Here is a 22,818-nt window from a genome sequence, read left to right on the forward strand (position 1 = left end):
TTTTTGAGACTGAATCTCGCTCTGTTGCCCAGGCTGGAGTGCAGCGGACAAATTCTGCTCACTGCAAACTCCGCCTCCTCGGTTCAAGCAATTCTTGTGTCTCAGCCTCCCGAATAGCTGGGATTACAGGCGCATGCCACCACACCAGGCTAATTTTTGTATTTTTAGTAGAGACAGGGTTTCACCATATTAGCCAGGCTGGTCTCGAACTCCTGGCCTCAAGTGATCCACCTCGGCCTCCCAAAGTGCTGGGATTACAGGCATGAGCCACCGCACCCAATCAATCCAATAAATATTAATTGAAGTATTTTGCCAGATGCTAGCAATACAAAGAAAACTTAAGATCTATCCTTCTTTCTTTCAAATAGCTTCCAGCCTATGATCACTAAAAATAAAACCCATCCAAATGTCCAGTAATAAGATGGTTTAATAAATTCTATGTAGGCCGGGCACAGTGGCTCACGCCTATAATCCCAGCACTTTGGGAGGCCAAGGCAGGCGGATCACCTGAGGTCAGGAGTTCGAGACCAGCCTGGCTAATATGGTGAAACCCCCATCTCTACTGAAAATACAAAAATTAGCCAGGTGTGGTGGTGCACGCCTGTAATCCCAGCTACTCAGGAGGCTGAGCCAGGAGAATCGCTTGAACCTGGGAGATGGATGTTGCAGTGAGCCAAGATTGCACTATTGCACTCCAGCCTGGACAACAAGAGTGAAACTCTGTCTCAAAAAATATATAACAAATTATATGTAAACTCTAGGAGATACAATCTTGAGATGTTATCATCACTTAAGGACTTTTATTTTGACCTCTTATTTTGACCTCTTTGAAAAGACTACGTGGAAAGATGGGGGAAATGTTGGATAGAAGTGAAAACAAATCGAAGTTGTATGTCTACTGTGATTACAATTATGTAAAAATATGCATGCATATCACCAAGGACTAGAAGAGAATATCCAAATGTGAACTCACTTGTTGAAGTGGGAATATGCATGATTGTCCTTACGTTTTTTCTTTTCTTTTTCTTTCTTTTTTTTTGAGGTACTTTTCAATGTATATTGCTTTTATAATTGAAAAGTTCCAGAAAAAATAATGTGGTGCAAATAAAATTGTATAGGTCAAAGGGAGAGAAAGTGCCGCGGGGTGGGAAGCTGGTAGGAGAGACTTCATTAAAAAGGTGACATTTGGGCCAGGTGCAGTGGTGACTCACACCTGTAATCCCAGCACTTTGGGAGGCCCGAGGTCACGAATTCGAGACCAGCCTGGCCAGCCAACATGGTGAAACCCCGTCTCTACTAAAAAGACAAAAAAATTAGCTGGGCATGATGGTTCATGCCTGTAGTCACAGCTACTAGGGAGGCTGAGAGAGGAGAATCACTTGAACCCGGGAGGCAGAGGTTGCAGTGAGCTGAGATCGCACCACTGCACTCCAGCCTGCGTGACAGAGTAAGACTCCATCTCAAAAATAATAAAAAGGTGATATTTGGATTTCCGTAGGAGGAAGAAGCAGGCATCCAGACTCAAGACAGGAAAGGAAGAGATGTCTTTAGAAAACTGCAAAAAGGCCAGGCACAGTGGTTCACACCTGTAATCCCAGTACTTTGGGAGGTCAAGGCGGGCGGATCACCTGAGGTCGGGAGTTCGAGATCAGCGTGACGAATGTGGAGAAACCCCATCTCTACTAAAAATACAAAAAAACTAGCTGTACATGGTGGTGCATGCCTGTAATTCCAGCTACACGGGAGGCTGAGGCAGGAGAATCGCTTGAACTCAGGAGGCGGAGGTTGCGGTGAGCCGAGATCATGCCATTGCACTCCAGCCTGGGCAACAGGAGCGAAACTCCGTCTCAAAACAAAAAAGAAAACTGCAAAGAATCCAAACGGAGATGGGTTTAGAGGAGCATGGGCAGATAGGACTGGAAGGAAGAGGGGGCTTCAGGTGCTGGACTCAGGATTTCTGACCTTACTCCGAGAGACTCTGGAGCCTTTTGAGTACAGCATTAACTGAAAGAGTGCTGAAGGAAGATGACCGACTGCAGTCCTGAAGAAGGGCAGAGCTGGAGCAGCTGAAGTTGGGGAGACCCACGAGGAGGCCCCTGCAGTCATCCAGGGCCTGGACTGCAGAGGTGGCAAAAAAAAAAAAAAGACTGGAGAGCATTTGTGGAAGACAAATGGTCACAACTTGGGAGCTCAGTGCATGTATGTAGGTGACTGGGAAGAGGGTGGCACAAATACCAGCAATAGAGCAATGAGGAAGAGGAACCGGTTTGCAGCAGAAGAGAAATTTTAAACGGGTTGCATTTGAGCGGGTTTGGAACATCCACATGGAGATAACAACAGAGAGTTGGAAATGCAAGTCTGAACCTTAAGGAAGAAAGCTCTACTTTTGGCAGAAGAACTGGAACGGATCTCCTCTTCCTGGAGTGCCTTTCCCTCAACTGTCTCCTTTCCGGTCCTCAGTAAGGTCTCTGCTCAAGTATCCCTTCATGCCCTTTCCTACAATGGTGCCCCTGACACACACACCCCACCGCCCTCGCCCTGCTCAGTTCTTCCTCTCTGCACCTGCCTGAGATTTTGCTTATTACCTGCTCCCCTCCTCGAGCATCACCTCTAGAGTCGGTATGCTAGTCTCAATTTCCTGTTTGAAAAACTGAACATTAAAAGGCAACCATGTCAAGAATATTCAAAATGAAGGCTGGGTGCAGTGGCTCAGGCCTGTAATCCCAACACTTTGGGAGGTGGAGGTAAGTGGATCGCTTGCACCCAGGAATTTGAAACCATTCTGGGCAACATGGCAAGAAGACCCGGTTGGGGTGGTGCCTGCCTGTAGTCCCAGCTACCAGGGAGGCTGAGGTGGGAGGATCGCTTGAGCCTCGGAGGTCAAGGCTGCAGTGAGCTGTGATGGTGCACTGCACGCCAGCTTGGGTGACACAGCAAGACTCTGTCCCCCCAAGAAAGATGAATCAATTAAGGAAGTGCATGGTGAGAGTTAGAGGTTTCAAGGGAACTGATGAGTCCTCCATCCGCAGCAGTGACCACACCCAGAGTCAGGTGGAGCCAAGGCTCTGTGGGCTTATTTAGACATCCCCTGCAGCGGCAGACTGCTGTTCTTGATTCATAGCCATCCTCTTCTTCCTTTGTGTTAATTCTTAGCTGGACACGGCCAGGATGGTCTCGAACTCCTGACCTCATGATCCACCCGCCTCGACCTCCCAAAGTGCTGGGATTACAGGCGTGAGCCACCGCGCCCAGCCAATTGGTTCATCTTCTGTCCCTTTCCCAGGCACTGGAAATGAAAAGTTCAACATTTCCAAAACAGAGCAAAAACATTGTGGACATGTCCACAGTGCTGCTGGAGCAACACTCTTAAGTATTTTTAGCCAGCAACAATTAGGTAATTTGCAAGAGACCCGCAGCAAAATGAAAATGCGGGGGCCTCTGTTCAAGATAGCCACAGCCGGCCATCACACCTAGCACGGGCCTCTCCTCACGGCCCATGAGAGTGCAGGCTGCAGGCCTGTGAAGCCAGCTCTGAGGCCCACCCCACACCGCACGGACAGGCATGGTTTATAATATGAAGCACCCCATGTCAGTAGTGTTGGCTTTTCCAGCTGCTTCAAGTTTTCAGTGAGATTTTGTCCTTGTCACAGCTCAGAATAACTTAGAAGTGGTCTTGGAGATCAAATAGTTGGACTGTCTTGTTTCACACATGGCCCAGAAGCCCAGAGTGGGCCTGTGGGTGCCCGGGCCCTGCTGGTGCTGGGGTCCAAAGCCTTTCTAGAAGCATGGCCTAAGGACGCTGCCAGGAGGCCCCCTGGCAGCGCTGCAGGGGGCTTGTTTCCTCCTGGCTTTCCCCCTCAGGCTGGCTCCTCCAACCCTCCCTTGCACTTCCTGTTGCCTGCTTGGGTCAGACTCTTCTTCCAGCCTCTGGTCAAAGCGGAGACAAGAGGTCACGCCATTGGGAGGGTCACAGGAAGGCCTGATGGTGGTCTGACAAGGGAGAGCTGGGCCCCTGCGCTCTGATAATCCCTTCCACAGCCATCTCCGTGCTGAGGGCTGTGCCCCTTGGCACTGAGATGCATAGAGAGCTTACGGGAGGACTTCCTGGCTGGGCACAGCCTGCCAGCCAGGTGCCAAGGACACCCTGATGGGAGCACAGGACAGTCCTGGCGGAGGCTGGAGCAGGAGGTGACAGGCTGGGTCGTGGGGTTGCACAGAGCAGAGGCAGCAGCAAGGCCAGATGGCCTGGTCCCGGGGAATGGGCAGGCGCTGAGGTGTCAGATGGGCACGCTTGTCCCTGAGGGCAGGCAGACGACACGAAGCCAGGCAGAGGAGAGAGGTGGGATGAGCACGCAGGCAGCCAGTCACGCATGTGGTCCCCAGGCAGCTGCAGACACTGCAGGCCCTCCTGGACCTGGACTCCGGGCCGGGCTGTGCAGCTGGCACTGGGAAAGGTGCCAGGGCTCCTGCGGGGCCTCCCGAGGAGGGGCAGGGAGCCTGGCTCCTCATGGCCACCTGCTCCTGGCTGGAGCCCAGAGCTGGCTGGTATCAGCCTTGGGCCTGGCTCACCTCCTGGCTTCTGACCAGACCTGGCCCTCCCCACCACCCACCATGCCCCTGCCCGTCACCCCCCATCCCCACCACACACTGAGGGGTTCTGGCTCCTGAGGTGCTGAGAGCTGTGAGCAAAGCAGAAGCAGTCAGGTCCCATGTCCCCTTCACACCCTGGCAGCACTGCCCTGGCCTGGGACAGCCCCCAGGCAGAGCACACAGCCCAGGCCAAACATGCACCCGTGGAGAATCTGGAAGCCCAGGCATGAGAAGCTGCCTTTTTGTCTCACATGAAGACGCTGCAGGCCTGCCAGGGATGCCCCAAAGGCTCCAGGGCCACACCAACACAGCTGTCCCTGCCTCTCTGAGGACATGGAGGCCGATGACCACTAGTTTCCTGTAACATGGGGAGTTGTGGGCAAAAGAAACGCAACTGTTTTTCACCTGTTACCGTGGGCTCGAGAATTGTGAGGTGTTTGCCAAGTGGCCAGGGCATCAGCCCACGGTGCCTGGGTGCCCACAGCCCTTGACCAGCGGACTCTGTGGCCCCTTTCTAGAAGGTGCTTTGCAGAATTGACTGCCCCTCTCCTTCCTCCCCCACGCATCTCCCTGAGCTCTGGAGAGAGGGCCTGGCAGGGCGCAGGTGGAGGGAGGCAGGGTGGCCGTGGGCAGAGAGAGGGCCTGGGACCCACGAGACGATGGCAGGCCGAGGCCGGCGCCTCCCTGGAGCTGAGGGAGACCCACGGGCCCGCGAGGGGGCTCTGTGCCTAAACCCTGCCCTCCCCACGGGCCGCTGCTGTTGTGCGCCTGGACCGGGGCAGGAAGAGGGAGGAAGGTCAAAAATGGCCTCTCCTTCCTCCTTCCTCCCTCCTTCCGGTCCCGTGGCTGTTCAGGCACTGGCTCCACTGACTTTTCTGAGCTGCTCTTTGGAGCCAGGCGGTTCCCCGGTCCCAGCGCCAGGCCCAGCCTCTCCGCGGCTGCGCCCGTGGCCCCAGAGGCCGGGGAGACTCACACCCCTATGGTGGTCACTTAGGTTTGCCGATCTGCTGCCAGAAGCTTCTCTGCGCTGGCCGGGATGGGGAGGGAAGAGTCGGTGTGGTCTGGCCCCGGCCCGGGCCTCTGCCCGAGTGCCCCCGAGGGAGACCCTGGCTGCCAGCGCACCAGGCCCTTCCCCGCCGGAGCCACTCCCCGTGGGGACTGCAGGCAGAGTCTGCTCGGGTAGCCCAGTGGCTGCCACCCCTGGCTGAACTCTTTTCTTGCCCGCATCCATGTTCTCCGTCTGCAAAACGAGATCAATAAGCCCTGGCTCGGAGTCAGGGGGCCTTAATCAGGGACCTCTGCTCCTCCGCACAGCACGGCCCGCAGGAGGCAGGGACGCAGTTTGTCTCCAGTGGCGAAAACGGGCTGAGTGAGCCACTGTCAGCTGCTGCCTGCGCTGCCTGCCTGCGTGCGTGTGTGGCAAACGTGCACTGCCTGGAGTCACAGTTCCTAAGTCCCTGTCACAGACTCCCACCCAGGCCAGGGGGCAATGGGCCTCTGGTGGATCTGGGGAATGTGGGTGCAGTGTGTGGGTGTGGTGTGTGGTGCATGGTGTGTGTGTTTGTGTGGGGTGTATGTGGTTTGTGTAGGTATGGGGTGTATGGAGGGATGTGAGAGTGTATTTGTGTGGTGCATATGGTGTGTGCGATACATGTGTGGGGCTGTGTATATGGTGTGTGTTTGTGGTGTGTGATGTGTATTTGTGTGGTGTGTGTTTGTTTTGTGGTATGTTTGTGTGGTTTGCGGTGTGTGTGTGTGATGTGTGTGGCTTGTGGTGTGTGTGTGAGGGGGTATGCTGTTTGGCAGGTGGCATTTCTATGATGTGGATGAAGCTTCTAGTGTGGTGTAATATGTTTTATTAGTGATATTAATAGTATCTTATAGGTATGGTTTTGTTGTGTGTGTGTTTGTGTGATGTGGTATATGTGGCTTGTGGTGTGTGTGATGTGTGTGTGGGGCTTGTGGTGTGTGTGGTTTGTGTGTTTGTGTGATGTGTGAATGTGGTTTGTAGTGTTTGTGTGGTATGTGTGATGTGGCATGTGTGTATGAGGTGGGGTGTGTGACCCGTGGAGTGTATGTGATGTGTATGTGGCCTGTGGTATGTGTGATGTGTGTGTGATGTGTGTGTGATTTATGGTCTGTGGTGTGTGTGATGTGTGTGAGATGTGTGTGATATGTGTGTGTGACTTGTGGTGTGTGATGTCATGTGGGGCTTGTGTTGTGTGTGGTTTGTGTGTTTGTGTGATGTGTGGAATGTAAGTTTGTAGTGTTTATGACATGTGTGATGTGGCATGTGTGTGTATGAAATTGGGGTGTGTGACATTAAATGGAGTGTAATATTGATAATGTGGCCTGTGGTATGTGTGATGTGTGTGTGGCCTGTGGTGTGTGTGGTTTGTGGTGTTGTGTGTGTGATGTGTGTGTGGCTTGTGGTGTGTGTGATGTGGTATGTGTTTGTGTGATGCAGTGTGTGTGGCCTGTGGCATGTGTGTGTGATGTGGTGTGTGTGGCCTGTGGCATGTGTGATGTGGTGTGTGTGGCCTGTGGCATGTGTGTGTGGTGTGGTGTGGCCTGTGGCGTGTTTGTGTGATATGATGCAGTGTGTGGCACTGCTTACAGACCTTAGTCCCTAGGGAAACCTGTACAGTACTTTCTACAAGTTCTGCAGGAGAGACCTTGGTGCAGCAACCTCTAAGAACAATAAGAGCAATTTTTCTTAGGATTTGGTTTTGAGGCGGACTCTGTGAAACAACATACCAATCCCAGCACTTTGGGAGGCCAATGTGGGCAGATCACCTGAGGTCAGGAGTTTGAGACCAGTCTGGCCAACATGGTGAAACGCCATCTCTACTAAAAATATGAAAATTAGCCCGGTGTGGTGGCGTGTGCCTGTAATCCCAGCTACTAGGGAGGCTGAGAGAGGAGAATCGCTTGAACCCGGGAGGCAGAGGTTGCAGTGAGCCAAGATCGTGCCATTGCACTCCAGCCTGGGTGATGAGAGTGAAACTGTCTCAACAAAAAAAAAAAAAAGAAAGAAAGAAAAGAAGAAGAAGTGTGGTTTTGGCTGAGCACGGTGGCTCACACCTGTAATCCCAGCACTGTGGGAGGCCAAGGCAGGCGGATCACTTGAGGCCAGGAGTTCGAGACCAGCATGGCCAACATGTTGAAACCCCATCTCTACTAAAAATACAAAATTAGCCGGGCGTGGTGGTGGGCACCTGTTATCCCAGCTACTCGGGAGACTGCGACAGGAGAATCACTTGAACCCAGGAAGCAGAGGCTGCAGTGAGCGGATATCACACCACTGCACTCCAGCCTGGGAGACAGAGAGACACTCAAAAAAAAAAAAAAAAAAAAAAAGTGTGGTTTCAGTCCCTCTTACAGCACAGCTACCTGTGGCCCTTCCTTAAAGTGCAGGTCTGGGCCCACGCTGATTTACTGAATCAGAACCTGTAGGCCTGGGGCCTCCTAACCTGCCCTTTTTAGCAAACTTTCCCGGTAACTGCAGCTGGTGAGTTCACACAGCACAACCTCGGGGAGCCACGGCCTGGTCTTCCTCAGTACCTGCTGAGGCGCCTTTCCAGGGTGGTGGGGCCCTGCAGTTTACTTGGTAGCAAACGTCTCCCAGGGTCGCAGTTGTTCTTGCATGCTAGTGTTCTTGAACATTTAATGTCACCTCTGATTAGCCCCCTCAGCCCCACTGCACTGTGCCCATTCGAAGCCTTCTGGTTTAAGTAGCGTGAATATCACAACCACTGGGTGCGTTTTGTTCTCAGGCCATTTCGTGGGTAGATTTGTGTTTTCTCACCATTTTAATAATATCCTTGAGAGCAGACACATTTCCTGTTTTTGTTTCCTTTTTGCTCCCCAGGGTCTAATGTGTGTTCCGTACACAGCCCATGCCCAGCTGCGGGCAGAAATGAAATGGCGACAACCTGGAGAGACCCTAAGAGCCCGTGGGAGTTCCTGGAGTCAGGGCAGAGCCCCTCACTGCAGTGGTCCCACACCTGCGGCTACGTCTTCCACACCCACACCTGCCTGGGGTGACCGCCTCCCCCCACCTCACTAGATGAACATGAGGAGGAGGGCTGAGCTCCTCCTGGCAGACCCGGAGCAGAAATGGGCGCAGCCGAGGCCGCGGGGCAGGTGGCGGCAGCAGGCAGAGCACCCACCTCTCCATCTGCTTGACTGACAGTGAAGTGGGACAGGCGCCAGCCTGAGCCAGTCACCTCCCCCCGTCACCTCGCCAGGTCTCTCTCTGTGCTCAGCCCTTTGCAGCCAGCACCCCCGCAGCCTCCTCCTCTAGCCCAGCAAGACTGAGAGTGCCCTTCTTCAGGGAGAGGGCCTCACTGATGGTCCCCAGGCAGCAGGATCTGGGAAGGGGACAGCACATCTTCAATGCCGCTTTCCATAATGGTGTGCCCAGCTGCCCCTCGGGAAGCAGGAGGCTTTGAGGACTTGCAGGATCAAACGTGTTCACAGGGCTTTAGTCTCTCCACCCACAAGCTGAGTCCAATTTTAATTGAAGCCTATGAAGTGCACGGTCCTACAGAAACCATTACAAGAACCTTCTGGAAAAACAGAGGCAATACTCCCTGTAGGAAGGAGGATGAAAGTACTCATGGCTTGCCAAGCCCTCTGGGCAACAGGTCCCAGGGTACCCAGCAGACGGCTTCACCATCTCAGGTCTCTCCCAAACCTGATCTCATTATAAGAAAACCAAAAGGGTCATATTATTTGGCTCCCATCTGGTCTCTGGAAATTTCAAAACTTTAATCAGTAAAACGTTAAAAAACAATTAGGCCAGGCTCAGTGACTCACACCTGTAATCCCAACACTTTGGGAGGCCGAGGTGGGTGGATCACCTGAGGTCAGGAGTTCAAGACCAGCCTGGCCAACATGGTGAAACCCCTTCTCTACTAAAAATACAAAAATTAGCTGGGTACACTGGTGCATGCGTGTAATCTCAGCTACTCGGGAGGCTGAGGCAAGAGAATTGCTTAAACCCGGGAGGTGGAGGTTGCAATGAGTTAAGATGGTGCCATTGCACTCCAGCCTGGCGACAGAGCGAGACTCCTTCTCAAAAAAAAAAATTAAATAACTTTACAATAACAAGGAAGCCACCAGCTGGCCCTTCCTGTGATCTTGCCAGACTGGATGGGAAAGGGATGACACCATCTGGGCCTGACTTTCCTCCCAGGGAAGAGTGAGCAATTCCACCATTCGAGGACCCAAGTTTAAAAAAAAAGGCTTTCCAAATGAGGAAGAGTTATGCCCCTAAGCAGCTTAGGTTTAAAATATTGTTTGCTTCCTGCAGCCCACTGCCGCCGCCCCAAGCCAGCCCTCTGTTCCCTATTCCAGGCCAAACATTACGACGCAGCACCTTCAGGAAGGGCTGGCAGGTCAAGGTACCACAGGAGGCCCCCAGTGCAGAAATGTGCAGGAGTCTGGGAGCAGGAGATAAATTACGCTGGCGGAAAACAAAAAAAAAGGGGGAGTGGGGAGGTCTGATTCTTCCTACAAGCCCAAGTATATGATTTACACTTCTTCCTGGAGCCACCTTGCTGTCACCAGGGACAGCCTAAACCTAAGTCTCTAGTGGAAAGGCGGGGAAGAGGCACACTGCCCATGGTGACATTCAAGCAGAGGAGAGAGTTTTGGTGGCTCATGCTGGCTGTCCCTTTTTCAAGGAGCCACTGAAAGGGAGACTAGGCTTCTGGAGCCAGGAGGGCAGTGCCTCCACGGAAGGTTCCCATACATTCTCTTGCAGTGGTGGAGTGGCTGCTGCCCCATCTGGTGTGGCCCTGGGAAAAAGAGGCCAAGGCAGGCGGGAAGACTGGACGGGGCGGCAGAGTGGAAACCACAGCTGGGGCTTGGGCTCCGCTCTTGGAAGCACACCGAGGGAGCAGCTGGGCTCTTGTGCCCCAAGAGGGCTGTTGAGGAGGAGGCTGCTGGCAGCCTTGAGCCACTAGGCTGGCTCCCCTTACACCCTGCTGCCCGCCTCAGACTCCTATGGAAACTCCTCAGCCGTGGAAGCTTCACCCTGGGTACTGGTTGGGTGTCACACGCAGGCTCCAGGGGTCATTGGCCTCTTGGGCACCGGTGCCCTTCCTGAAGGGACTAGCTGTCATCCTACCAGGGAGCACTCCTGACTACAAAGGCTGGGGAGGCCAAACTGGTGGGAAGAGGTGGTGTTGAGGAGACAGCCTGCTCCCCGAAGGGTGAGAAGAGCGCCCTGGGAAACGCCTCTCGGCAGCGAGGGCTGGAGGCATCTGGGTGGGTGGTGCCGCTCAGGAGGCTGGCACCACGGCTCCTTTCAGGCTGTTAAATGTGGCATCAGTGGCCCCTGGGGTATCTAATCAGACACCTACCATTGGTCTGGCACTCTCCTGGTCACCCTGACTTTATCCTTGTGCTTGATTTGCACAACCTTTTGAGGGTGGATTTTCTCTTTGGTGAGCAGGTAGGCAAAGACCAAAATATTTTTTTTTTCTTTTTCTTTTTTTTTTTTTTGAGACAGGGCCTCACTCCGTTGCCCACACTGAAGTGCAGTGGCGTCATCTCAGCTCATCGCAGCCTCTGCCTCCCAGGCTCAAGCAATCCTCCCGCCTCAGCCCCCTAGCAGCTGGGATTACAGGAGCATACCACTGCACCCAGCTAATTTTTATATTTTTTTTGTAGAGATGGGTTTTTGCCATGTTGCCCAGGCTGCTCTTGAACTCCTGGGCTCAAGTGATCCGCCTGCCTCAGCCTCCCAAGTGCTGGGATTACAGGCATGAGTCACCGCACCAGGCCAGAATATGACATTTCTAAGCAGAATTGCTGAGACCCAAACCCGAGTACTGTTTAAAGTCAAGGAGGCTTTTCTGCAGAGCTCGTGCAGCTAAAACACCTGGCCAAGTGTGTGCATCCAGGTGTGCGTGTGTCACCAGAATCCACTCTGCCTTGCTGCCTTGTTCTCTTTAGGGCAGGCTGTCCCCAGACAGAAGTCACAGGGCTCCCATCAGCTCTAGGCTCAGAGCCTTAGGTCAGCAACCCCAGGAGAAAGCATCTGAGTCTTCTCTTTAGGTCTCGCTCATGTCACCCAGGCTGGAGTGCAGTGGAGTGATCTTGGCTCACTGCAGCCTTGACCTCTCAGGCTCAAGTGATTCTCCCACCTCAGCCTCCCAAGTAGCTGGGATTACAGGAGTGCACCACCAGGCCCAGCAAACTCTTTTGTATTTTTTTTTATAGAGATGGGGTATCACCATGTTACCCAGGCTGGCTTCGAACTCCTGGGCTCAAATGATCCGCCAGCATGTCTCCTTAAGTGCTGGGTGTGAGCCACCGCACCCTTTTTCAGTTCTTTAGGAAAAAGTATAGTGGGCAGGGTGCAGTGACTCAGGCCTGTAATTCCAGCACTTTGGGAGGCCGAGTTGGGCAGATTACCAGAGATCAGGACTTCAAGACCAGCTTGGCCAACATGGTGAAACCCCATCTCTACTAAAAATACAAAAAAAAAAAAAAAAAAAAAAATTAGCCGGGCATGGTGGCAGGCGCCTGTAATCCCAGCTACTCGGGAGGCTGAGGCAGGAGAATCGTTTGAACCCAGGAGGGGGAGGTTGCAGTGAGCCAAGATTGCACCACTGCACTCCATCCTGGGAGACAGAGCAAGACTCTGTCTCAATTAAAAAAAAAAAAAGGAAGAAAAAAGGAAGAAAAAGAAATAGTGATTAACAGAGAGAATACGCTTGCACCTACTGAGATGCGTCATATCTTCACATTCTGCCCCGAGCCTGTGTATAAAAAAAGGTTAGAAAAACATAGGAACATTAAGAACAAAGACGCTCAAGTTGACTCTTTCCATGAGGCCCCACTGTCTGAGTTCCCCAGGGCTACAAAAACAAAGTGTCGCACACTGAGTGACTCAACCAAGAGAGATGTCTTATTTCACAGTTCAGGGCTCTGGCCGTTGAGGTAAAGGTGCCAGCAGAGTGGACTGTGCGGGAGAATCTGCCATACTTCTCTCCTGGCTCTGGTGGTCTAGTGGCAAGCCTTGGTGTTTCTCGGCTTATAGACAGACCTGCAGCCAGATCTCTGCCTTCATCTTCACGTGGTATTCTGTGTGTGTGTCTTGGTTCAAATTTCCCCTTTTCATAAGGACACCAGTCGTATTAGATTAAGGCCTATTCTAATAAACTCATTTTGGTTTTGTTTGTTTGTTTGTTTGTTTGAGACAGAGTCTTGCTGTGTTGCCCAGGCTGGAGTACAGTGGCACAATCTCAGCTCACTGCAACCTCTGCCTCCCAGGTTCAAGCAATTCTTCTGCCTCAGCCTCCCAAGTGGCAGGGATTACAGGCACGCACCACCACGCCTGGCTAATTTTTGTATTTTTAGTAGAGACGAGTTTTCACCATGTTGGCCAGGTTGGTCTTGAACTCCTGACCTCGGGTAATCCGCCTGCCTTGGCCTCCCAAAGTGCAGGGATTATAGGCGTGAACCTCACTTTAATTTACCTCTGTAAAGAGCCTATTTCCAAGTAAGGTTACATTCTGAGGTTCTGTAGGCTAGAATTCCAACATATATGTTTTCTGGGGGAATGTGGAGGGGGACACAATTCAATCCAGAGCATCCACTAAGGACACAGCCCTGCCCTGCCATGTGGCAGCTGATTGGAGTGGTATTGCTATGAAACAGGGAGGGCTGTGTTTATAACCAGTCCAGGCATTGATTGTATTCACAAGTGGACTGCAATTCACACCTGGATCTCCCATTAGAGCAACCTGTCAGTGGCTTGCTTGGTTAGACATATTTTCCAGGTGTCACAGGACAATTCAACATGTGGCAGGTCAGCTTTCGCTCTGCGGGTACAGACAAGCCCCCAGCAATCACGTCCCAAGGCTCTTCGGGAGACCTGGGCGCACCAAGAGCTTTTCACTTTCTGGTTTTGTCTCTGTGCCAATGAGCCCACGCCTGACATTCCACCGGTGTAATTCCAAGAAGAATTCTCTCAAGATCGATTGCCCAAAACATACTTACTGTCTGACACAGCCATTTGTATTCCTTTTAGAGTCCTTTCTTGCATTGCTGACTTCAAGAAAGCTAATTAATTATTTGAGACACTGCTATTAAATTGACATAGTGATTAATCTGATAATCCTTTTTATGAAATTACCTCTGAAATGCTAACTTTTCATCTTTTGAAACTCACTGTGTAAATTACTCTGAAGATTACATTGTACCAGCTTTCGGCTCTGTAAATCTTAATGGCAGTTTTTCGCCAAAAGCAATAAAAGCTGTCCTGAATTTATCAGGTCAATCAGGAAAGAGGCAGGCGGGCAGGAAATTGAAGGTGACTCACTCTGCAAGTGGGGGTTTCGACGGATGGAACTGTGAAAACCTGTTGTTGCTGGTTACACACAGCGAGGAACAGGAAGCAGAAAGGCACGCGGAGCCCCCAGTGCAGGTGTCAGGGCTGCCTGTCTGAGAGAAGCACTAATGTGGTTCTAAGAGGGTCTTCTCCCCTCTTTCCTCTCCCCCAGCCCCTCCCAATGCGCTGCCAGGCTGAGCCCATTGGTAGTGGTGGAGGCCTCCAGCACATCCCACTTGGGCTGAACCCACAGAGAGCTGCCTCATTGCCACTGCCCCTGCACAATCCCCAGAGTCCTTGGTGTGGGGTAGGGGCAGGGAGCACACCTGGGCTATTGCCCTCCACCCTGCTTTTCCCGGTGGGCAGAGTCTTGGCCTCAGGATGAATTTAATTTCTCCAATTGTGCTAGCAGTTTTCATGTAGAAGGACTCTTTTTTTTTTCCTCTTTGAGACAGAGTCTCGCTGTGTCACCCAGTCTGAAGTGCAGTGGCCTGATCTCGGCTCACTGCAACCTTTGCCTCCCGGGTTCAATCAGTTCTCCTGCCTCAACCTCCAAGTAGCTGGAATTACAGGCGTGCACCACCACACCTGGCTAATTTTTTTTTTTTTTTTTTGGTAGTTTTAGTAGAGGTGGGGTTTTGTCATGTTGGCTAGGCTGGTCTTGAACTCCTGACTCAAGTGATCCACCCACCTCGGCCTCCCAAAGTGCTGGGATGACAGGCGTGAACCACCTCACCGGGTCGATGTAGGAGGACTCTTAAAGCCTGGCTGGGGCTACTGGGCCTGGTGGAAGTAGCAGCCTCCACCTTTGTTATTTTTTTAAGGCCAGTCTGTTTTTCTTTTTAGTTGTAACCCCTGTACCTCACATTGTGTGCCTCACCAGGAGTGTGTTTCGCCACTCTGCCAGCCTCTTCTAAGGCCGCAGCACACTTCCCACTTGTTGGAAGGGGAACTGGGGAAGGACACAGCCTACTGACCCTATGGCCCCATTTATCCCTCCATCCGCCCCTCCATCTGACAGTGTACACTGAGCACCTACTATGTGCTAGGCTCTGAAGAATACAGACAGAACAAGAACAAGGCAGAGACGATTCCAGTTCTCATGGCACTTCCATTCTAACGGAGAAAGTCCGGAAATAAACAGCGTGCCTACTAAACAAGATGGTGCTCCATTCTTTGGGAAGAGGACGGGGAGAGGAGAGTCCTGAGCAGAGGGGAGAGTAGACAGTTTTAACAAGAGAGGGCAGGAAAGCCCTTGCTGCCTCACTTGCCTCACCCTAGCCCCGGCTCTGCCTCAGTGAGAAGACCACATTAAAAAACTGAAGGCGGCCAGGCATGGAGCCACGTGGATACTGGAGGAGGAGACTTCCGGAAAGAGGGAGCACGCCTGACCGCTCAAGGAGCAGCAAGGAAGCCACCGTGGCTGGTCAAGAGGAAGCAAAGGCACAGTGGTAGGAGTTGAGGCCAGAGAAGTTTGGACTGTGCGGGCCCTGGAGGGAGCTGGGTAAATGGGGCATTTCAGGGTGTTCTGCAGGCGAAAGCAGGCCCTCCCACCCTCAGTTCTCTTCTGTCTCTGGGCAGTCCACAAGCACCTGAGGGCCCCCGTGAGAAGAGGCCTGGGTTTTCTGGGCCTGGAAGCTCCACTGCCAGAAGCATTCACCCCCTGGCCCAGTGAAACCAAGGTCAGAGGGCACCTCCACCCAGGTTCCCACAGGCGCCCCTGCCGCTGCTTCACTGGGCTGAAGCTACCCGCATTCATTCAGCTTTGCCAGGGCAGGATGCTTACCCTCTACAACCTCTCTCTGTGCCGTTTTCTCCTATCCCTGGGCATGCAGGTGAAAGCTAAATGAGGAGAGACCCGCCCCACACCTGAGTGGCCAGGCTGACTCCTGTGGTGGAACCAGTTTTTAATGAATCCGGAAGAACTGCCCAGTTCCACACCTCACTGCAGTCTCTTCACGTTGCTACAGAGGGAAGACCTGGAATGTGGCAGGGCTGTGGTCAGCGAGGGCTTCGGTCAGCAGCTGGAGAGTGCCGTAGTGACATGGTGACAGTCCTTGGCCCCCAGGAGGGGCGGGGCCACCCCTCTGGGACCCCCAGCCCTAGAATCCTATGCATGACTCTGCTGTCCCATCACAGTCACAGCTGCAGCAAGGATGCCTTTCCACAGTCACACTCCCACGCAGGGGTCAACCTTCCTCCCAGGGGGAGCAGGGTGGAGCGGGAGCTGGTCCTCCCAGCATACTGCAGCCGGACAACAGTGGCCTGTTTCAGGTGACACCTGTCTTTGGGGCCAGATCCCACCTCTGTGGTTGTCCGCGGGCTGAGCTGCCCCCTGGAAGGGTTTTCTGGAAAGGACCAGGGAGGTGTGGATTTCGGAAGCTCTGAGCGCTCTGGCACCTCTTGTCTGCTCCCTGGGTTGAGTGGTCAGAAGAGGGTGTGCGCCTGCATTTTCGGTGTGACCCCTGGCCCTATGTGTCTCTGTGTCCCCAGGCCCCTGCTCAATTCTCCACTTCACCGAGGGTGCCTGACCCCTCTCCTTTTCCCTCCATCCCCTACTTCTGAACGCAGCCCACCGTGTGCATGGGAGGGTCCTTCCTCCCTGTGGCTTTTCCAGGGAGCCTTTTCTTCTCCCCGAAGCCACCCCCGCACATCCCGGAGAACCACAGCGCCTGCCCTCTGGGCTCTGGGTTGCTATGGAAACAGAGCCGTCTTTCCTCCTCCCTCCTGTTTACCTTGGTCAGGGACTGCGGCAAAAACCAGCCCGTCGCTGAAGGAGAGGGAGAGCAGTGGGCGGGGGAGCAGGGAGGGAGCCAACCCGCTCCAAACCAGATCATTCCGGTTCAGAGCGGCTTCCCCTCCGGTCCTAGGAGCCTCTCCGGCAAGCCGCGCTGGGCTGCGCAGAGAGGCCCTGGGTCGAGCTGACTTTAGTGGGGAGGGCCTGAGACCACCCTGGCCAGCGCCCCCTCCCCAGTTCCGTCCGACCTCCATGCGTCCCTCCTGCCAGTGCTGGCGCTAGCGGGGCCTGGGGCGCTGTCCCTGATTGCTGGCTGTTCCCCAAACAGGGGCGCCCTGCTGGGGCGGGGGTCATGGGAGCAGAAGTGTCCCGGCCCCAAGGTGCTTTCGCCCTGCTGGGAACCCCGCGCACTCTCCTGCGGCAGCTACAGGGATGCTCTGTGTGGCTCTGGCTTAAAACTTCCCGCTGCGTTTAGAGAAGCCAAACCCTTCGTCCCAGCCCCTGATGATCTGTGCGGGGCCGCCTCTTCCCCGGGGATTGCCCTGGCTCCCACCACCAGGCTTCTTCCCCTTGCAGAAGACACCAGAAGCTGGGTTTTGTCCCTGCCCTGAACAGTATGGTCACACTTTCTAACTCCCCGTGCACACCGGGCAGGAGGCTTTCCTTGTTTCTAAGCCACACTGCTCCTAGTCCCCTTCCATGGGCCACTGTGGTCATCTTGCTCGTTTGCTGTGGTCTGATCGATCGCCTCCTCCCCTATGGAAGCTTCCCGAAGGCAGGGCCCGCTCCCGCAGCACCCCAGCACCAACGGCACGTGCCAGATGTTCGGTGAGCGACGGTGGCCTCCAGTATGGGACGTGCGGCCGCCACTTCCCGGCGGAGTCCCCTCCCCGCTAGCGGGCGGCAGCTTCTTAATCATCTGGGCATACAGACTGAAATCCACGGCTCTTCCTCCCCAGCATTGTGCGCTGCAGGTGACCAGGCCATGGCCAGCGGGGCGGGCAGCCCAGCGCACCGGGCCTTGGGGAGCCACCCGCAGCACGGACCGCCCTGGCCTCTGGCTTCACCGCTCCTGCGCGGCTGCTCCCAACCCCGAATCCCGAATCCCGAATCCCGGGAAGCCAGGGGTGACTTCACGTCCCCGAAAGCCCTTCTGAAAGAATTTTCTCAGTAACCACCCAGGCCCATGTGCCTGCCGCCGGGTCACAGGAGGATGAAAGTTCTCATGAACGCGACCTTGCAGGCTTGCAGAGTTGGGCTCCCTTCTCTGGCCCTTGGCAAACCACTGAATTTGTCTTGTCTTAGCCTGCCAATCTGTGAAACGGGGATAAAACTTCTAGGCCTGCGATTCAATACAAGCTTGCCGAGGAGAAAATGAACTGGAAATGCTTGGTTGACATGGCAGTGGGTGGAGAGGCTGGGCTCTGGGGTAGTGTGTGTGCTTGGGGTCCGGGGTTAGATCCGGTGTAAAGCTGGAGTTCTCATCCTGGATGCCCTAGTATGCAAGTAGCTCTGAGATACCCCCGTGCCTACTGTTCTTATAAACTGCATCTTTGTGGACAGCAAGCCTGTACCGTGCAGGGTGAGCCCAGGCAGGGGCCGACATCCTGAACCATGACCTGGTCTTAGCTGTTTCAAGGTGAGGTTTGGGTAGTAAATAACCCAGGTGCAGAAGATGCCTGGATGGCCCGGATGTATTTTTCTGGGGCTGGGAGACTAAGTTTGCTCCCTGACAGTGGGGTGGGGGTTTTGAACACATCCTTGGTGGTCATGGTGAAAGCCTTCTCAGCCTGGCGGTTCTAGGTGGCAGGTTCGAGGAGGATAAACTGACCAGTCTGACCCCTCTAAGGTGACACAGGCTGCATGGCAGCTGCTTTCTCTTTTCATGGATGTCATTTGCAATACTCTAAAGCTCCCAGCCTGCTGTGGGGCCCCCAAATAGTACGTGGTCAGAGCTCCCGGCTGTCTCTGCCCTCTCTTCCCAAGTCCTGGAGCTGGGCTGGGATGGCTCCTGACCTCCCTGAGCGGTGTGTGGCACCTGCCTTCCTGCATGGGCTGCTGAGGTCCCCCTGCTGAGCTGTCTGCTGGAGAATCTGAGAAGCCTCTTGCTTTTGCATTTGAGGCTGCAAGGCCAGTGCAGGGTGAGCAGATTGGCTGGGTCGGCTTTGTATGTCACTCAAAACTACCTCCTCTCCCCTGGCTGTGGATGAAAGAAAAAACCTCTGCTCTACAATAATGTTCTTGCTTGATTTTATTAATGGAGAGGATGGTAAGGAATAGGCTTTGGGCAACAGGATAAAATCACAGCTAAGCCAGGTGTAGTGGTACATGCCTGTGGTCCAAGCTACTTAAGAGGCTGAGGTAAGAGGATCACTTGAGCCCGGGAACTGTGATCGAGCCACCGCACTCCAGCCGGGGACCCTGTCTCAAATAAAGCAAAAACAAACAAAACCCCACATCTAAAACTTGACAGAGTGTGTATTTTTTAAAAACCTCCTCCCTCCCCTCCATTTTTTCCTTCCACTAGCCTCTAGGATTGGCTTTTAAATCAAAGATTCTCAAGTACCAGTGAGGCTGCAGCTGAACCAGGGAGGAACTTGAAAATATGAATACTCTAGCTGCATGCTTTGAATCACCCTGTCTTAGTGGTCAGAAGAGACTCAGACTTGCCATATTCTGAAGAAGAGCTAGACTGAAAGAGCTACAGAAGGTTCTGCTTTAGGAAGGCAGAAAAATTAAAAAAAAAAAAAAAAAAAAAAAAAATCAGGATCACACTCAAAAACCAGCAGTCACTGCCACAGCCCCTCTGCCTCATCACCTGTCTTACTACCATGAGCTCTGTGAGCTCTTGTGGCTGCTTTTTGGATACCCACCTTTTTTTTTCTTTTTTTTGAGATGGAGTCTTGCTCTGTCGCCCAGGCTGGAGTGCAATGGCACAATCTCGGCTCACTGCAACCTTCGCCTCCCAGGTTCAAGCAATTCTCCTGCCTCAACCTCCTGAGTAGCTGGGATTACAGGCATCTACCACCATGCCCGGCTAATTTTTGTTTTTTTAGTAGAGACAGGGTTTTGCCATGTTGGCCAGGCTGGTCTCAAACTCCTGACCTCAGGTGATCTGCCCATCTCAGCCTCTCAAAGTGGCGTGAGCCACCGTGCCCGGCCTGATACCCACCTTTGTATCTCTAATTTACATGTGTACCCGGCTATTGCTTCAATCTGAGACATTCTGTTTATCCCCTTCCTGCTATGGAGAGCAGAACTCAGCTCCCTTGCATCACCACCCTCCCTCCCTTGTCCTACATTTAGTTTCTTCTTTATTGGTTAACTTTGTAATTTTTAGTAAGCATTTTTTTTTCCCCCGAGATGGAGTTTCACTCTTATTGCCCAGGCTGGAGTGCAATGGTGCGATCTTGGCTCCCTGCAACCTCCGCCTCCTGGGTTCAAGCTATTCTTCTGCCTCAACCTCCCGAGTAGCTGGGATTACAGGCATGCACCACCACACCTGGCTAATTTTGTATTTTTAGTAGACATGGGGTTTCTCCATGTTGGTCAGGCTGGTCTCGAACTCCCGACCTCAGGTGATCGGCCCGCCTCAGCCTCCCAAAGTGCTGGGATTACAAGCGTGAGCCACCACACCCAGGTTTTACTTTTATTTCTTACTCCATCAACTAGAGAGCAATCACAGTCAATATCTCCATAATGCTTACTATATGCCAGGTGTCATTTGAGGCACTCTACCCATATGTACTTATTTCAGCCACACAGTAGTATGGAGAGAGGTTACTATTATTGGCCCATTTCAGAGAAAAGGAAACTAGGGCCACTTTGTTATTTTAGTGGTTCTCCAAGGAGTGGAGAATACTTGTGTACTCCGTCTGCCACTGAGTTCTAATGGGGCAAGGATTGGGAAACGTTCATTCTGGCCTTTGCAATGAAGTCCCCTGCTGGACAATGAAATATGACATTAAAAAGTAAAGTAGCAAAGTTTACTTTTGCTTGGCCAGCATTGGCCAGTTAGTTCAGCTGTGGGACAGTGGTTCCCAAACATCTTAAACCAGCTGAACTGGAATCAACGGAAGAGTTTATTAAAATTACACACCTATTAAAATCTAATCCTTGGGGTTTGGGCCCAGGAATCTGTATTGTTAACAAGTATGGATCATGATTTTGAAACCAGTGGGTTACAGGTGGCCTGGCAGTGGCCGTGTTCTAGTCCCTACTCTATTTTCAATACTTTTTCTTGGAGCCTGCACTATGCAAGTGGAAATCCTGACTGTGCCACTCACTAAGGAACCACCTGGAGCGGGCAGTAGACCTCCCACCATGATGAGATCAGTGATCTTAAGATCAGGATCAAGTTTAAGGGGTAACTCTAGTCCTAGCGCTGTACACCTATGGTACTCACCACTATGCTCCAGGCTTTTGGCCAAACATCCTAAATAAAGAATGTTAGATATGGGGATTATCTAGCTAACCTCACATGTGACAGATGAGTAAACCAAGACCCAAAGAAAAGCAAGTTGCATACAGAACAGGGCTATTATGGACTGAGCCAAGAGCAGAGCCCTTGTCTCCTAACCCCCCAGGTCATCTCTTTCTAGAACTGCACTAAGAGGTAGCCACTAGCCATGTGTGGTTATTTCCATATAAATACATGAAAATTAAATCAAATTAAAAATTCAGTTCCTCAGCCATACTAGCCACATTTGAAGTACTCAAAAGCCCCATGTGGCTTGTGGCTACCACCATATTGGATGGTGCAGATACAAAACATTTCCACTATTGCACAAAGCTCTATTGCTTTAGCACTGGGCTAGAACCTGGCCTTTCATGTGAAGGCAGTAGGGAAACTGGATGGTTTTACCAGTGTTTTCTTCCCTCAAGCAATTACTGCAGAAGATTAACTACAAGAAAATGTGGTTGTTCAATTACAGTAGCTTAACAATATCATTTTGACAAACTAGAATTGTATACACATAAAGGCCACTGAAACCCCTCCCACTAGGCCAAGATGGGTCTTAGATGCCTTATATTAAGAACCAAATCAGATGCACATAAGAGTCCATTTCAAAGCTCTGGCTGGTCTAAAGACCGAAAGGTATAGGGTCCATTACCTATATCTGGTAGGTTGGAGAGGAGTATAGTTAAGAGGTAGGAGAAATAAACCCAAGGAAAGAAGACTGCTCTGCATAATAAAGTATTAACTGTAAGGTGGATGAATGGGTAGAAACTGCTTCTCGGCCGGGCGCGGTGGCTCACGCCTGTAATCCCAGCACTTTGGGAGGCCGAGGCGGGCGGATCACAAGGTCAGGAGATCGAGACCATGGTGAAACCCCGTCTCTACTAAAAATAGAAAAAATTAGCCGGGCGCAGCGGCGGGCGCCTGTAGTCCCAGCTACTCGGGAGGCTGAGGCAGGAGAATAGCGTGAACCCGGGAGGCGGAGCTTGCAGTGAGCCGAGATTGCGCCACTGCACTCCAGCCTGGGCGACAGAGCAAGACTCCGTCTCAAAAAAAAAAAAAGAAACTGCTTCTCTTCTTCCTTGTAGATGTATATTGTAATATCTAAGATTACTTGTCCATGGAAGGTGTGCTCAATCCAATAGTTAACCAACGGAAACACTGAAAAATAAGAGGCATTTGTGCAATTCTTGAAGGGAGACCTGAAAAATGACCAGACTTGGGAGTATCCTTGCCTGCCTACTCTGGACTAAACAGACATGGAGGAAAGTACTGCATGGAGAAGGGTTAGAGGATTAGAGACTGCAGTATCACAAAACAGAGGTTTTGGTGAGGGAAGCTTCTGGAAGGCCAAGGGCAGAGCTAGGAAGTGTAGTTTCACCCGCAGAGGACCCCTGCACAGGGCTCGGCAGCTCCTGGGGCTCTTCCCTCAGATCATAAAGACAGTCATATGACTACATATACAGGTTCACATTTTCCCTTTGAATTCTCTGTAGCTCTTCCAGCCCTTTAGAAAAGTCTTGATATACCTATACAAACTTGTCTCGAGGTGGTTTGGGGAACATGGGAGTGGGGCGGTGAGAGGGAGTGTGGGCTGCCCGGCAGTTGCTCCCTTGCTGATGTCTTTGTGGAGGGAGCAGCGTGCTGGTGAGGGAACTCTTGTGTGTCCAGGAGTTCCAGACA

General features: G+C 52.5%; 1 protein-coding gene across 1 annotated transcript; it reads right to left on the bottom strand.

The window, feature by feature from the left end:
- Window positions 1–15,829: 15,829 nt before the first annotated feature.
- LOC101004413 lies at window positions 15,830–19,079 on the bottom strand. The gene is made up of 2 exons (XM_003896591.5): window positions 16,675–19,079; window positions 15,830–16,287 (listed from the first exon to the last, which is right to left on the bottom strand). The coding sequence occupies exons 1-2, from the start codon at window positions 16,928–16,930 to the stop codon at window positions 16,079–16,081; spliced, it is 465 nt and encodes a 154-aa protein (XP_003896640.1). The 5' UTR covers window positions 16,931–19,079; the 3' UTR covers window positions 15,830–16,078.
- Between the last annotated feature and the right edge of the window lie 3,739 nt (window positions 19,080–22,818).

Source organism: Papio anubis, chromosome 4 (genome assembly GCF_008728515.1).
Source record: "Papio anubis isolate 15944 chromosome 4, Panubis1.0, whole genome shotgun sequence".
Classification (NCBI taxonomy): Eukaryota; Metazoa; Chordata; class Mammalia; order Primates; family Cercopithecidae; genus Papio; species Papio anubis.